This window comes from Theropithecus gelada, chromosome 9, assembly GCF_003255815.1.
Source record: "Theropithecus gelada isolate Dixy chromosome 9, Tgel_1.0, whole genome shotgun sequence".
Taxonomy (NCBI): domain Eukaryota; kingdom Metazoa; phylum Chordata; class Mammalia; order Primates; family Cercopithecidae; genus Theropithecus; species Theropithecus gelada.
In genome coordinates this window covers 119,180,939-119,197,941 of record NC_037677.1, presented here as the reverse complement: position 1 = coordinate 119,197,941, position 17,003 = coordinate 119,180,939, and the positions used below count along the sequence as shown (strand labels likewise).

The window sequence follows — 17,003 nt, the reverse complement described above, 5'->3', positions numbered from 1 at the left end:
GTCACCTTCAAGCCTATAGAGAAGGGACACACCATTTTGGCTTCACTTTCACCCAAAATTGGACACAGGGGGCCATCTTAGATGGTGATAGCTCAACAAATGGCAGCTGCAGAGGCCAACTGACTGTGGAGCTAATGAAGCTGAAGCTTTCGGGCCCCTCTTCCCTGCCTGGTGCAATGTGCGGGCCTCGTTCAAGGCCTAGTGATGTGTTTGCACAGCCATACGTTGTCATAAAGTTTATAAAAGTTCATAGATATTGCACTCTTTGACTTAACGAGGCCCCTGCCCCTCTCAACACCTGCCCCTCACCGCCAACCCTAATTCTATAAGCTTCGGGCCCTGCAAAATCTGGAGCTGCTCCAGAAGCTGCTATTGTTATTGATGGAAAAAACCAAAAGTTTTTTATCTTCCTTTATTCCAATTATGTCCTGATTATGCCAAAATCATAATTTCTGCATCCCCAGAATTCAAGAAGCACAGCACATACCACTATAAGAAAGCTCATACACTGGGAAATGGAATGGGAAGCCCCAGGCTTACCTGCTTGAAGGTGCCGCAGCCTGAGTAGGGAATTGTGAATATCACCAGGTTCGGTGTTATCTGGGGCCGACACTCGTAGTACCCATTCCAGGTGGAAATGACAAGGTCACTGGCAGAAAAGCCCAAGGATTGGAGGTACCTCCTGCTCACACTGGCTTGCATGTGATTTGGCAGACAGAGCAGGTCTGATAGACAAGGACAGATAAGGCACTCAGTCACTGCCCTGGACTCCACAAGTCCTACGGAGTCAGATGCCCTTTCCACTTAAAAAGTGCACAGACCAGGGTGGCTGACAGGGAGGGTGGGCACTTAGGGTGTGGGCACAGACTTCACTGCAATCCCTCAAGGACCCTAGGGTCAAGTCAGCCCCATTCTTATGAAAGCCCAGGGAGAGCACGTGGACTCAGGATTTCTCTGATGGAGAATTGGAGGCAGCATTTTTAAATAAGTGGAATGTTTGGCCAAGTTACCATTTATCTATAAAGGAAAGTAACTGCATGGTCAAATTATGGGAATGTCATGAAACAAGGTCTTTTAGCCATGAAGCAAGTCAATCTTTAATCCTGACTGCATAAGAGACCCTGAATGTCACCTTGCCTGGTCCTTGGCCAATCCATATATCAGTCCATATAGCAACTCAAATCATAGCCATACAGGCTCTGCTGGAAGTGGCTGAGAGACCTTATCTCAGCCACTTCCAGCCACCCAGCTCAGTCTATCTTCAGACAGAAGCCAAATGTGTTAGGTCTCAGGCCATGGACACAGTGTCCCACATTCTGAGAAGGTCACAAGGTTTCAAGCCAAGAGGTCACCTCTGTCTCTGGCACTGACTCATCCATCTCCGCTAAAAGCATCATCTGGGACCCTCTACTTAGTCTCTGCTGACCACAGAAAGGCCAATCATCACCTGTCAGCCAGTTCTAGTCCTGACTTCATTTCTGGGCAGCCAGAGTCCTGAGGCCCACTACTCCTGGCCCCTTTCAGCTGAAAATCAAGCCGCGGTGACCTGAAAGGGTTCCTTCATTTCTTATTTCACAACCACGGGACAGTTGAGCCACAGATGCTCTCAGGATGTCCCCAGTCCCAACAAATAATTCCCACAAGGGGACTTACTGGTGCTGTCATTGGAGGGACTGGAGTAGTACTCAGCCCGGAACCCTCTCCTCGTGATGCTGTGGTCACTGACGAAGCGAATGGACATGAAGTTGGAGGAGGAAGTGAAGGAGCCTCTGGCCCCATCACAAACTCGAGCAATGAGAGGGGAACTGTGGTAGGGGCCATCGAACACTTCAACGTAATCATAGTTGCAGCCACCTTCAAGCCTGCAGAGAGAGGAAACACCATTGGCTTCATTTCCTCCTGGAATTTGACACAGGGGTCAGATCTCAGGGTGGGGTCGCACCTCCGTGCCAGAAACTCTGACAAAGTTCATCAATGAAAGTCATAGGTCTCCTTGGCTGGGCACGGTAGCTCACACTTAGAAACCCAGCACTTTGGGAGGCTGAGGTGGGTGGATCATTTGAGGTCATAAGTTAGAGACCAGCCTGGCCAATGTGGTGAAACCCTGTCTCCACTAAAAATACAAAAATTAGCTGGGCGTGGTGGCACAAGCCTGTAGTGTGAGGGAGGCTACTCAGGAGGCTGAGGTAGGAGAATTGCTTGAACCCGGGAGGCAGAGGTTGCAGTGAGCCGAGATCGTGCCACTGCACTCCAGTTTGGGCGACAGAGTGAGGCCCTGTCTCAAAAAATAAAAAGAAAAAGAAAAATTGAAAAAAAAGAAAGTCATAGGTCTCCTTAAATCAAGAGAGTCTCATCTTCCCTCAACCTCCATGCCTGGGTCTTAGTCCTGCCCTTTGCGGTCACAAATATGAAATCTACAGCCCCTCACGTGTCAGCCCTTTACATCAGGAAAGGAAGGGCTTGCATCCTGATCTAGACCATTTTTCTTCTATTGAAAAGTCCCTGGTGCCCCCACAGAATAAAATCAATATGCATGAGTTCATAGTGAGAGAAATAAATAACTGAATAAATATTGGGCAAGTCAAATAATCTTTCTAAAGCTTTTCCTGTTTACAAAGGCAAAATAATCTGATCCATGCACGCTGAAGAGGGCTATGGTGAAGCTCAAATAAAACAACATACAGAAAAGGGCTTTGTAAAATGTCACAAATGGTGATGGTCATTGCTATCAAGATGCTGGTTAAAGAACCAGTCATGGTCAACCTTTTCCCATAGGACTGCATAAGTTTTAAGTGCAATCTTTGTATTGTAATGACAAAGAGAATAAAATGATGTATCTTTTGCAAAATCCCGTATGAATTACTAAAGCAGAGACTCCAAAACCCACTGCAAACAGAAATCAACAGGGAAAACTATTTTGTTCAATAGTGGCTGTTAGAGAAGAAATTAGTGTAGCCCCTTGTTCAGGACACTAGAAAATACTGATGCCTCTTCGCGGTCAGTTGGGCCACCCACCTCCTTGGATAAATCATATATTAATGTACTTTTGATGTCAGCCATGGTGGCTCACACCTGTAATCCAAGCACTTTGGGAGGCCGAGGTGGGAGGGTCACCTGAGGTCAGGAGTTGAAGACCAGCCTGGCCAACATGGTGAAACCCCGTCTCTAATAAAAATACAAAAATTAGCCAGGCATTGTGGTGTGCGCCTGTAATCCCAGCTACTTGAGAGGCTGAGGCAGGAGAATCGCTTGAACCCAGGAGGCGGAGGTTAGAGTGAGTCAAGACCGTGCCTCTACACTCCAGCCTGGGTGACAGAGCGAGACTCCGTGTCAAAAAAAGAAAAAAAAGAAAGAAAAGAAAAGTGCTTTTAGTAATGTCCCCTCTGCTTAAAACGATGATTTCTACTTGTGATTAGATGCAGAGCAGATACCCTACCCTCTGCAGCAGCAATTCCTCCATCTCTCCCTGATCCCTGGGGAACTCACATGAAGAAAGGAGAGGGTGGAGAAAAAGGGTTCCACAAAACCGATACAATTGTTCTTTTTGTTTTGTTTTGTTTTGTTTTCCTGAGACAGGGTCTCGCTTTGTTCCACAAGCTGGAGTGCACTGGCGCTATCATAGTTCACCACAACTTTGAACTTCCAGGGCTCTGGCGATTCTCCCACCTCAGCCTCCTGGGTAGCTGGGACTACAGGTGCAGGCCACCATGCCCAGCTAATTTCTGTATTTTTTTTTTTCATAGAGATGGGGGTCTCCCTACGTTGCTCAGGTTGGTCTTGAACTCCTGGGCTCAGGTGATCCTCCTGCCTCAGCCTCCCAAACTGTTGGGATTACAAGCCTGAGGCACCATACCTGGCCAGTGTGGGTGCTAATAGGATTATTTGTGCTATTATTGCCCCTAAGTCTATCATTACTACTTAACAGCCATCTTTTCCATTGGACAACATTTTGTAAATATTTTCACATCTCTCTCCCTCTCTCCTCTCTCTTTCTTGTGACCTTCCCAGTAACCAATGAGGTGAGGAGAGCAGGTATTTTATTCCCCTCTTTTGACTGAGGCTCAGGAAAGTTAAGTGACTTCCTGTGGTCACACAGCAAATTGGTGGCAGACCTAGGACTTGAAACCAGAGCTTTTGTCCAGTCCAAGGCTCTTGTGCCCCCTCCCCAACTCTCCCCAGGATGCCTCTGGGCTAGGTCAAAAATGTCTCCCAGCGAACATCTCTCCTGATGTTCTAAGTAGCATTTATTCCCTCTTGAAAGGTCTGTGAGGCCCCAAGGCATTCTTCTTGGCGCACACTTACTGGACATCTCTGAAGACCACTGTCACACGGTGGTTGTTTTGCACCTCAATGTCCCACACACACTTGGCATTGTTCGGATAGTTCCTGGGATAGAATGGGCTGGAAAAGTCCCCTGATGGTTGGGACAGGAAGCCTCCACAGGAATAATTTGCTGTCAGGACAAAAAACGGGAATGTCGGAGACCCCCAGAGCACACTGCACAGTCACCTGGGGACTATTTTAAATTTAAATTACTTTAAAAATTTAAAAAATAATTCCCAAGACAGAAACCAAATAAAAGCAAGAGGTGGCCTAGATCTGGACCATCCACTGAGGGCTGGCGGGGCACTCTTGCAGGGAGATCACCTTTGGGGAATCGTCTCCTCCCCAGCCCCATTGTCACTGAGGAAATGGGAAGGGGGATTTCCAGGCCACTCTGCCACAGATTCATCAGGGAGCTCAGAACTTACTGTTTGGACGGGTGACGTTGAGAAAAGGAGCTATTGACAAAAAGAAAAGATCAGGATCAGTTTTCCGGCATCCCTGGCACAGCTGTCGACTGCTTGTGAGCTGTGCAGATGCTGTGCCAAGCCTGAGTCCACAGGGAGGAGCTGGACACAGGCCTTGCCCTTGGGGAGCTCACTTGCCCTTGGGGAGGTCTGGAGGAGAGCGAATCCCAGCAGAGTGGGAAGAGGCTGAGATTGACCAAAGCCTGGGGAAGGAGAGGAGCCTAGAAGTCTGGCCCCTGCCCCAGATGGAATGGGGAAAAAAGGGCAGTAATTAGAGGGCAGGCAAAAAGGTAGAAATGGGGTGTTCCAGGCAGAGGAACTGCTGTACAACTGCACCCAGGTGGAAGAGATTTGGGAACCTCCAAACCTCCGGAGCAGGCAGCGGAGGGGGAGAGGGCACCAAGCATAGGGAGCCCTGGCAGTCATGCTGTGCTGAGGAGGGGGTCACCACCAGAAGACCCTGAGGAATCACTTGAAGGGGCTGCACAGTGGAGAATGGATGAGAGGGGCAGGCCTGAAGCTGCTGCTGTGGGAGGCCAGAAGGAGATGACAAGGCAAGCAGGGATGGGAGGTGATATTGGAAAGGAAAGACCTGAGGTGCCAGGGCCATGCTGGGAACACTCAGAGCAGCTCAGGAGCAGGCAGGGAGGAGCTTAGCGATGCAGTGGGCCCCATTTGGCCAGCACTGGTCAGGGTCTAGTGTCTGCGAGGACAGGCAAATCTGACAGGTGGCAGGCCGCACCTCGGGACTGACTAGAGATCCTACTCTTAGGTGGGCCAAGCCACTGAAGCACAGAGAGGGGCACACTGTCCTGGTGGCTGGCAGGGGAGGGGACAGGGGCTGTAGAGGAGGGCACCACAGATAAACTCCTTGGAGAGTGAGCAACACGCCCTGCACAGTCTAGGCAGCAGCAATGGAGAGACCTGGAGACCAGGGAGTGGAATGGAAATCGGGGGGACTTACCAGGTGTCGATGGTGGGTTTCCTGAAAAGGAATAGAAGAAAAGCATAGGTCACAGACATGTGGCTTTGAGGAGGGGCCAGAATGAGGCAGAGATACACGTACATGGCTTATAACCTGACCCCCTCACCAAGGACCCCCAGGTCTACCGAGCAATTGCTGTTGAGAAGCCTTCGCAGCTTCCCTGGATGCTCCCTAAGTCCCGTCATACTTGTGGTCATCAGTATTACAGCTGAGATCATAACACCCATCACTCTCTCCTTGACCATGATTGTTCTAAAATCATCCCAACTGTCACTGGCAGCAAGTACTATCATAGCCACCCTGACTCAACAGTCAAGGAAACTGAAGCATAAAGAAGTTGAATCATTGCTGGAGGTCCTTTAGTCAGATGAGTGTTCAGCATAATGGCCCTGGGTCCAGAAACTGGCCAAAGATAAAGCAGCCCCCTGCATGCTCTTCTGGAGTGCACAGGCCACAAGCACACATGACCAGCTCCTGCCTGGGCCACAGACACCATCAGCCACTGGCCTTAAACTCTCCCTTTATAGCAGGTTACAGGTGAAATGGGCCTTCCATGGCATTGGGCCATACCTGAGCAGATGACACCAGCATCTTCGTTGTGACGACAGTTGTGGGAGAACCAGCCTCGGTTCCGGCACTGCCAGAGAGTGGATTCCGTCCCTGAGCACTCTACATCGTCCAGGGTGATAGGGCCAGAGCCAGCGCCAAAATAGGCATTTCCAAGGGCTGAAACTGCACGTCCACACCCCAGCTGTCTGCAGACCACCTCAGCTTCGTGAATGGTCCAGGAGTCATCACAAACTGTCCCCCAGGTGCCACCATGGTAAATTTCAACACGCCCAGCACATAGACCGTAGGATGAGTTTAAATTGACCAACCTCAAGGTGGCATCTGAAAGACACATTAACTGGGAAATCATGGCCATTTCCCACAGCAAATGTCCCACAACAAACCTCAAAGGCCAAGCATCCCACAGGCCTTTCCCCACCTCCAAAGTTATCAAATAGAAATGTGGAAAAGCTGGAGTGGAGGTACTGGACCACTCCACGCAGAGCTGAAAGGGGCTCCAGACATCACCAAGCTCAGATCCCCTCACCTCCAGACAGAGAAGGGTGGCTCTGCAAGGAGAGTCACTAGGTCCCCCAGAAAGCTGGTGGCAGACCCAAGGCCAGGTGTGACCCCCCAGTCTGCACCCTTTGCTGTCTTCCCAAGGGCCTGCCCCTCCTTGAGGCTCACACAGCCAGTGCTAAGAGAAGGAGAATGGGCAATGCATCGCTGAGGCCCTTCATTGATTTCCTTGGGGAACCATGATGCCCCCAAAGAGGCAGCTGGGTAAATCCACCAAGCCTCGTAGGCATGGTCTAGTGTGCACTTACCGCTTGGGAAAGAGTTATACCAAGCCAAAAAGCCGGTGTTTTGGAAACTGATGTCACTTCGAAAGTGAATGGTCATTCGGTTGTAAGAAGATGTAAATATTTGCCTGGTATCATTACAGATTTTCCCCAGCAGGTGACTGCTATTTAATGATCCATCAAAGATTTCAACATAATCAAAACTGCAGTTATAGTGTGCCTCCAGCCTGTATGGAGAAAATGTATTCAAGTCAACATCGAAATTCCTATTGGCCCTCCATTTTTTAAATAGTTTGGACTTTACGAGTGATGCCGTTGAATACAGGTTTTTCTTCTAGCTCTTCCTCAATTAAGCCAAAGGACATCAGTATTCCCTGATGCTTTATGATAAGAACCAAAGCCACCAAAAGCTTGTCCACAGCACACGAGAGTGAAAAGCATCCCAGCCCAGGACACAGTCTAAACCACTGGGTGTGCTGCAGAGGGACTCACCCCTCACCAGATGACCAGGCATTACTTACTGCAGATTACTGAAGCCCAGGTTTATGCGATAACCAGAATTCACTTCTATTTCCCAAACACACTTAGCATTGTTGGGGTAGTATGCAGGGTAGGATGGGCTGGAGAATGTCCCACTGGCACTGAATAAGAAGCCACCACAATTTGAAGAGGGTCCTAGAGAGGAGAGAGGGGACATCTCCATTGTACCAGGTCTTCAGGTATTTTGTGACAAGCAATCATCCGTGTAAGTATCATCCAGTTTCATCTTCTGCACTTTATAACATGACTTAACTTTCCCTGTAAACAAGTCCCCTCTCTGGGGCCTGGTTCGAGGTGGCCCAACATTAGGAGCTTTGATTCGAGTCTGCTTTCCCTGTTGGGCCTGGACAGCAATCCTCTGGGAGGAGGTGACCTAAGCTTCAGAAGGAGCATGTGTCACCTCTAGCAAAAATGCCAAGAAAGCAACAAAGTGACTGCTATCATTGTTCAATCCGCTACAGACAGGGACGTGGGATAGTACCGGCTGAGCACAGCACTGACCCATGGAGAGCACTCCATAATACAGGATGTCCCCTAGCGTCTTCCATGAGCACAGGACTCTATCAATTCACAAGTAGCACAACGTTGGGTTAGGAGTAGGGTTTCTGCAACAAGAAGCCTGGGTTTGCATCTTGGCTCTGCCTCTATCAGCTCCATGATCCGGAGCCAGTTACTTAACCTCTCTGCCTCAGTTTCCTCATCAGAAAAATGAGAGTGGTAATGGCGTCTGCCTCATCAGACTCTTATGGGGATTAAATAAGATATGTATATATGAACATTTACACATAAACATGAGATATGTTTCTATGTCTATATAAACTCTTAGAGAGTGCCAGGCACATAAGCACCCAGCAATATTAGCTATTGCTATTTATCAGAAAGGGATAAATACTAAACAGTCAAACATTTTGTGGGTGGTTTATAGTAATAAAAATTTTTTAAAAATGTGCACACTCAGTGATATAAATTAAAACGTGGTTTTTTTCTTTTTCATAACTCTTCGTTTAGTTTTTCTAAGGAGACAAGTCCATGGTTTTTAGCATACTCAGAGCTCTGAAATCACCACAGTTTTAGATTATTTTCGTCACCCTAAAAAGAAACCTTGTTTAGGAGTGATTAGCAATCACTCCCCATTTCTTCTCAACACTCTCCATTCCTGGCAACCACTGATCTACTTTTCTGTCTCTATAGATTTGACTATTCTGGACATTTCATATAAAACAAATTGTACAATATAGTAGTCTTTTTTGACTTACTTCTCAACATGTTTTCAAAGTTCATCATGTTGTAGCATAAATCAGTATTAAATTCTTTTTTTTTTTTTTTTTTTTGAGGTGGAGTTTCGCTCTTGTAGCCCAGGCTAGAGTGCAATGGCACGATCTCAGCTCACCGCAACCTCCGCTTCCCAGATTCAAGCGATTCTCCTGCCCCAGCCTCCCAAGTAGCTGGGATTACAGCCGCCCACCATCACGCCCAGCTAATTTTTGTATTTTTAGTAGAGACAGGGTTTCACCATGTTGGCTAGGCTGGTCTCGAAGTCCTGACCTCAGCCAATCCACCCATGTCAGCCTCCCAAAGTGCTGGGATTACAGGCGTGGGCCACCGCGTCCGGCCACTATTAAATTCATTTTTATTGCCAAATAATACTCCACTGCATGGACGTATCATACTTGTTTCTCGATTCACCATGAGGAACATATGCATTGCGTTCACATTTCGCTACTACGAATGAAGCTGTCCTGAACATTCACATACAAGTTTCTGTGTGGACATATGTTTTCATGTCTCCTGGGTATATGCCTAGGAGTTCAAGTGGTGGGTCATACGGTGACTCCAGGTCTAACCTTTTGGGGAGCCACCAAACTGCTTCTCAAAGTGGCTGTACCATTTCACATTCCCTGAAGCCATGCATAAGGTTTCCAATTTCTCCATATCCTCATCAACACTTGCTATGATCTGGCTTTTTGACTACGACCCACCTACTGGGTGTTTCATTTGCATTTCCTTGACGGCTAATGACATTGAGCATCTTTCCAATGCCTTCTCTGCCATCTGTGAATCTTCTGTAGAGAAATACCTTTTAGGTCTTTTGCTCATTGTTCAGTTGGGTTATTTGACTTTTTATCATTGACTACAAGAGTCACTTATATATCATAGGTACAAGTCCCTTATGAGATAGAAATGTGTTCTCCCATTTGGTGGGAATACAGTGTTTCTTGAAGATCGTGTGGCCTGCCCACCTATTCTATTTCTACACTGGGAAATAATTAAGAATAAAGCCAAACTTTCAGAGACAAGGATATGAATTACATATTTCTAAACATTAAATAGAAATAGTTATAAAATATGCTATTGTATATAGTCACTTAACATTATAAAATATAATTGGAAACAATGTTTTTGTCCCACAATTAGTAACTGTTTAACTAAATGATGGTATATCTATACAGTGGAAAATTGTGTAGTCATTAAACCTTCTTCTATACAAATAATTTCAATGCTATAAAAATGCTAATTTTAAGGTCATGAAAAAAGTATTATATACACTTAAATGAAAATGATGGGTTATACAATGGGATATAAAGCATGCCATACTGTGTATGTGTGTGTGTATAGTGTATGGAATGTATGCCAAAATGCCAACAGTAATTATGTATGTATTCATTAATTTATCCATTCATTCATTTATTCTTTCAATAAATAGTTCTTGAAAGGCAGACACAATGCTGCATAATAAGGATACATTATGGAAAAGGCACATATGGCCCCTGCCTTCAGGAAATGCAGTTTGGCAGAAAAGATAAACATGATCTTTTGCAAATATATTTACAATTAGCTAATTCTCAAGATTAAAATCTTTCCACAGCCTCCCTACCTTTAGGATAAAGATGGAAGTCTTAACCCACCCACAAGGCCCTGAATGATCTGGCCTCACCCAACAGATTTCCTGCAGTCCCTCCTTGCCCCCACCCCACTCTCCTTCAAAGAGCCAAGCTCCTTCCCAGCCTAGGGCCTTCAAAGCATTCCTTCTAGTTAGAAGACACTTCAGTAAATGAACCTGCTCCTCTATTAACTCCCAGCTTAAATGTCACTTCCATAAGGAATTTCCCCTAACCCCCCAGTCAAGGAAGATCTCTACTAATACTTCCTCTTTGCACACTGAACTTTTCCTTGGAAACACTTGTCACAACTGTAATTTTCTAGTTGGTTGTGTATTAAATAATACTGTGAGCTCTGAGGAAGAAGATCACTTTGTCTGTTACATCATTACATAATTTTACAACCATTCTTGATGGTAGTGGGACCATACACACAGCAAGATCTTAAAATACCTAACACAGTAAAAGTTAGTATGTATGGAGTACATTCTATGTACCAGGCACTATGTTGATGTTGACTTTAGTCCAGTACACCCATTTATATCCTAAAGGAAAAATTAGTGAGGTATGCAAAAAAATTGTCTATAAAAATATTCTTCATCACAAAATCATTTACAGTAATGAAGAAATACAAACAAATATCTAGTATCTGAGGATTTGTCAAATAATTCATGGCATATCTCTATAGTAGAATACAATACAGGCATTAAAACGATTGTGAGAAAAGATTTAATAACACAGAAAAGTAGTTCTACTATTTTTTAAAAGCAATGAAAATCTATTGAAACATATCCATATAGTGAAATAAAAATGACATGGAAAAGCATAATTTGTAGTAAAATTATCCATTTACTATTTGTCTCCCTTCTTCTTCCCAAAGCTTTGGAGATACCCCCCAAAATAAAAGCCTTTAAGTCGATTATTTTAAGAATACTTATCTCATTGATTCAAATGAAGACGTGAAGGGTGTAGTGGGACAGGCCAGGGCTATGTGCAAATTGAGGAAGGCTGGGGTGGGGGCAGAGCATTCACTCATGGCTAGCCAAGCTTGAGGATAAGAAATGCATGACCTATGGTTCAGGTGGAAAATGTGATACTTACTTGTAGTGATTGTAGTTGTTGGATGCCACCAATCTAGAAAAAATAATGAAGCTGTTTAGGAATTTACTAGATAATTTTTCCATTCCATAGTCATTTGTATGACTGACAAAGTTAAATCCTTTTCCTTAGTACAGGACTTCTCAGAGCCTTGACCATTCCAGTTTACACTGTTCATGGCCAGTAAGGTCTAGAGTATGTAGCACCTCCCAACATATTTGGCCCAGGATATTTTCACTGTGGCATAAAAACATGTTGGGGATGGCTCCCTCAAAGTGAAAGAATTCTTCATTTGACAAATACATGCAGAAGTATCGCTTGGCTATGTTTCTAAAATGAAGGTCCCAATTTTCCATGGGTTAATTTAGACAGTTATTTTCATCTGAAATAATGGGAGGACCAAAGCCTCCTTCCGCAGCAGCATCTCTGCCAGCACTTAGCACTATCAGCAGGCAATAGCAGGAGGCCACAGGGGCCCTCTGCAGTGAGCCAGACATGAGAGTGATGGCAGTGGGAACTCAGCTCGTCACCCTAACAAAGGTCTGAGCCCTCAGAGAGAAATTACCCCTCAGGGGGAACTTACCCTACTCCTCCTACTTCTGGAAACAAGAGAGGGTGGAATTTCCAAGACAAATATTGCTAGGCTGGGTGGAGCAGACTCACCTGACGTAGTAGAATTTATTTGGGTGGCTGCAAGGAAAAGAAGAAAACATGAGTCAGTCCCAGTGCCCAGGATGATGAGCGAGATAAATGTTGAGTGTCTGTCCCCACCTTGTCACTTAGAAATGCTCCCCAAGAGTCATCCAGGAGAGTGGAACAGTAGACATAAACATTAAGGGTTAGTCTCAAAAAAAGGTGTTTGAAGAATTCACTCTTACAGCTGAAAGTGGACTGAACCCTTGTTTGCTATAGGAACCTATGTAAGGAAGAAGCTAGTGCTTACCCATAAAAGTCAAAGACATCGAAAACATTTGCTGATGTTCTTGCCCTGTTGAGGTATCAGAGAAACTGGCCATCTAGAAGAGAAGCTCAGGCTGGGAGGAGGCTAGTGCAAAGAGAAGCCTTGTCATGGAGAAAACCATGCACTAAAATAGAGGCCCAAGTCTTGGAGGCCCATCTGAACAGATGACAGTGGCTTCACTATGCTGACAGTTGTGGGAGAGCCAGTCATTGTGGGGGCAGCTCCACAGGTAGGACTCGTTCCCTGAGCAGCGCACATCATCCAGGACAATGGGTCCTGAGCCCTGACCAGACTGGGCATTTCCAGGGGCTGACATGGCCCAGCCACAGCCCAGCTCCCTGCAGACCACATTGGCATCATTGGTGTCCCAGCTGTCATCACACATGGTGCCCCAGGAGCCTTGGTATAGGACCTCCACTCCTGACACCTGTCACCTCCATTCACCAGCCTCAGGGCCACACCAGAATTGGATTCTAGAAGAGACAGGAAAATTCACTCTCTCCTGTATCTCCTAAAGGAAGAGGATCTGAGGTCAGAGTGAAGTTCTGAATTCTTCCAGAAGGCCAAGGTTTCTAGGTCTCCAGTCAATGTTCTCCAGCAGCATAGACATTGATGGAAGCCTGTTCTTCAACATGTTATCCTTAAGGGCTGTCTTCTAGAACCTTTGGGCACGGACTGAGCTGTGCATGTTCTCCAATGGAGTTATCTCAGTGCCCAGAAATTCAAGTGCTGAGCCAGGCCTTCAGATTCAGAGGTTAAAGTGCAGGAGCCATCAGCCTGGATCTGCAGGGACCACTGGGCTCAAGCGCCCCTGCAGCAGGATGCAACCGAGACCAGCTCCCACTTGCCTGGCAAGGTGCAGCCCTAGGACCTGGTTCTTGGGAGATTCCACCTCTCCACCTCTGGCTGACTCACTCTGCTCACAGGGACCACCCCATCAGGCCTGAGGCTTGTTCCTGAGTCACTTTCAAACCCACAGCTTGCCTTCAATCTGAAACAAAACCTGGACCCACTGAATACCATGAGCTACAGGGACAGTGGGCAGAAGTGACTATGATAACACTCAGTTGTGCATACCTAGAGGTGCCTATGCCTGAGAGTGGAGGAAAAATGGCAGAGTTAGGCCTCCATGAAGGAATGTCACATGCTAGACACAACACTGGGCCAGGCATCCTGATCCCTCTGTGTAACTGAACCCTGTCCGGTGAGCTCAGGAGCTGGGCTAAGATACTGATATTAGTCTAGTTCTTCTGGTCTTCAGCTTAGTATCTATAAAACGAAGCCACTCTTCTCCCAAGAATATATACAAAGGGCCCACCAACACATGAAAAGATGCTCAGCATCATTAGTCATCAGGGAAATGCAAATCAAAACACCATAAAATACCACCTTACACCCACTAGGATGGCCATGATGAAAAAGACATCATAACAAGTGTTGGTGAGGATATGGAGGAATCAGAATCCTCAGGCATTGCTGGGGGGAAAGCAAATTGGTGCAGCAGCTATGGCAACTGTTCGGCGTTTCCACAATAAATTAAACATAATTACCCTATTACCCAGAAATCCCACTCCTAGGTATATATCTCCCAAAATTGGAAACACAAGTGCAAACAAAAAATCATACACTAATGTTCATAGCAGCCTTATTCACAACAGCCAAAAGATGGAAGCAATCCAAATGTCCATAAGCTGATAAATGGATAGACAAAAGATGGCATGGCCATACAATGGAATATTAGTTGGCAATTAAAAGTAATGAAGTTCTGACATATGCTAAAACATGAATGAACCTTGGAAACATTATGTTAAGTGAATGAAGCCAGACAGAAAAGGCTATGATTCCATTCACAGAAAATGATCAGGGTTCTTAGTAAAATCTGTATACAGAGACAGAAAGCAGATTAGTGGTTGCCAGAAGCTGAGGGAAAGAGGAATGGATTATGAATGGTTAAGGGGTAAGAGCTTTCAGTTGGGGATAATGAAAAAGTCCTGGAACTAGATAGAAATGATGGTAATGAACATGGACAACAGCCAGGGGGAGGGAAGTTTTCATCTTGGGATAGAAGGGTAACGTCAGCCAACAAAGAGCAGAGAGTATCAAAGGAAAGGAAGGGTCCAACTAAGGGACTGCTGACTCTGTCTCAAACATCCTGCCTGTTTTTTATTCTAATAGAAACAGTCATTCCTATTTTAAAAAGTAGCATCCTACAAGGTTCAAGTACAGCCTAGTGCTCCCATCCTTCCCATCGCCCCAAGGGAACACAAAGATGGGTATAGAACTCTGGCTGAGCCATCAGAGCTAATAGAGATGGTTTGGAAGAAAGCACCTGTTTACAAGCAGGTCAATCAGAGTCCTCCCAGGCCTTGTCAGCCAGAGGTACTGGGACAGACTGACTCCCTCTCCTGGTGGGATATAGACTTGGGGCTGCCCTCTGCTGTCTTTCAGCCATATGCAAAAAGCAAGTTGATAGTGAAGCCCACACAGATAAAAGAGTAGATGTAAGCAAAGCATAGGGAAAAAAGACTTGGAACTTCTGGAACCAGCTGTACCTGAAGCTCCAGATCCACCACTAAACATTCTGGATACCTGAGCCAATGAATTCCTTTCCAGCTAAAGAGAGTTTGAGTTCAGTTCCTGCCATGTGCAAACAAAAGCATCCCTAATAATAAATCCTCTTTAAAGATCAATTGACAACTGGTAAATAAGGGAACCTTCCACATCAAATGAGGTAAGGAGTGGCCAGAGGCTTCAAGCAAGACCCAGGAGTTTCACCCAGACCTGCTGAATGCCAGTGCTTTGGCTGGACTCAAAGATGCTCCTTAGAAGGGGTCCAAGCAGATTCTGCCCACCATTTCCAGCTCCAAGGCAATTAACTCTGTGTCTGGATGTGATGTCCAGGTTGAACCAAAACCAACCCTTTCCCTTGCAGGTTTTAGCAATTCACCAAGTCAGCAAGTCTCAGGATACCACTCCAGCAAAAATCTCCCGTGTGATCTTCCACCCCAAACCACAGGTAATAACAAGGGTTTGCCTGGCAGATCTCATGGTGGCTGCCCTCCCAACACCAGGCTTGCTAGATAGACAATGCACTTCAGTTCTTTGGAAGGAGTGGAAACTGACCAAGAACCAGGTCACACATGCACAGCTACACATTTACACTCCTAACCCATATGCCTCCAATCCAAATGCTCCTTACTGGGGCCTTAAGTGAGAATTCCCTACCCCAAAATATGTCCTTTCCTTACCATGAGCCTCTCCCAAGGAGAGGATCCCTCGTCCGCCCCGCTGTCTGTGCAGTGTCCACCATACCCTCACCCACTGTTACTCAGCAGGGGAGAAATGGAGCACTGGGGAGCCAGCAGTTTTCTCTTCTGCCTCTTCCTGGCACTGCCTCAGGAAGGGGATAAAGTCTGGATTGTTGTTTGAGTTTGGCCCCCTCTCCTAAGTGACCATAGGAACACCAGGCAGTGAATTCATATGGATTCTTAGCAGAGAGCTAACAAGTCTTCAGAAACATAGGAAACATAGAAGAAGCTTTGAGTGAGGAGATCAGAATGTAATTACGACTTTCCTCCGGAGCAAACTCCACCCCAGAGAGGGAGCCCACTCTTGGGTCTGGAGAGTCTTGGAGACCCACCTGAGCAGATGACACCAGCGTCTTCATGATGGCCACAGTTGTGGGACAGCCAGCCTCTGTGGGGACAGTTCCACAGGTAGGACTCGTGTCCTGAGCAGTGCACGTCATCCAGGACAATGGGTCCTGAGCCCTGGCCAAACCGGGCATTTCCTGGGGCTGACGTGGCCCAGCCACAGTCCAGCTGCCTGCAGACCACATTGGCGTCATTGGTGTCCCAGTAGTCATCACACACGGTGCCCCAGGAGCCTCGGTATAGGACCTCCACTCGGCCCTGACACCTGTTACCTCCATTCACTAGCCTCAGGGCCAAACTGGATTCAGTTCCTACAGGGGAACACAAGAACCCTTCATCCATACTGATTATGAGGTCAAGGATTTAAGGAATGTTCTACACTCAGGGCACTTCCTCATGGCCAAAGTCACGTGGGCAGGTAATCACCTTCGAATATGAATACAAACAGAGGTTCAGCTTGATCATAGTGGAAGAAGCAGTGAGGTCCTCCTCTGCCCAACTCTATGAAAGCTCAAATAATTGGGAAAGCACCTGTGACTCCACTGGAGGTGACAGGAATGGAGGCCTCACTCCTCATTCTGAGCTCCATTCTCACACAGGATGAAGCCGCACAGCTCCAGATGGGAGGCCGAGACCGGCCTCATGTTCAGGAGTTTGTTGGCACCCACAGGGTCCTCTCTGGCTTCTACCAAAATGCCAGGAATGGCAGGACTTTGGCCAGACAGCGGCGGGGACAGGCACTTTC

The 17,003-nt window shown here is 46.5% G+C and overlaps 1 protein-coding gene across 1 annotated transcript in view; it reads right to left on the bottom strand.

Moving 5' to 3' along the window:
- DMBT1 (deleted in malignant brain tumors 1) overlaps nt 1-17,003 on the bottom strand; it is a 75,158-nt gene that overhangs the window by 12,115 nt on the left and 46,040 nt on the right. Inside the window, 13 exon segments of the mRNA XM_025395559.1 lie at nt 541-725; nt 1,654-1,862; nt 4,303-4,453; nt 4,752-4,781; nt 5,755-5,775; nt 6,346-6,666; nt 7,152-7,354; nt 7,649-7,802; nt 11,648-11,680; nt 12,308-12,337; nt 12,765-13,025; nt 13,028-13,078; nt 16,246-16,601. Of these exon segments, the coding sequence (XP_025251344.1) occupies nt 541-725; nt 1,654-1,862; nt 4,303-4,453; nt 4,752-4,781; nt 5,755-5,775; nt 6,346-6,666; nt 7,152-7,354; nt 7,649-7,802; nt 11,648-11,680; nt 12,308-12,337; nt 12,765-13,025; nt 13,028-13,078; nt 16,246-16,601 (2,005 nt within the window).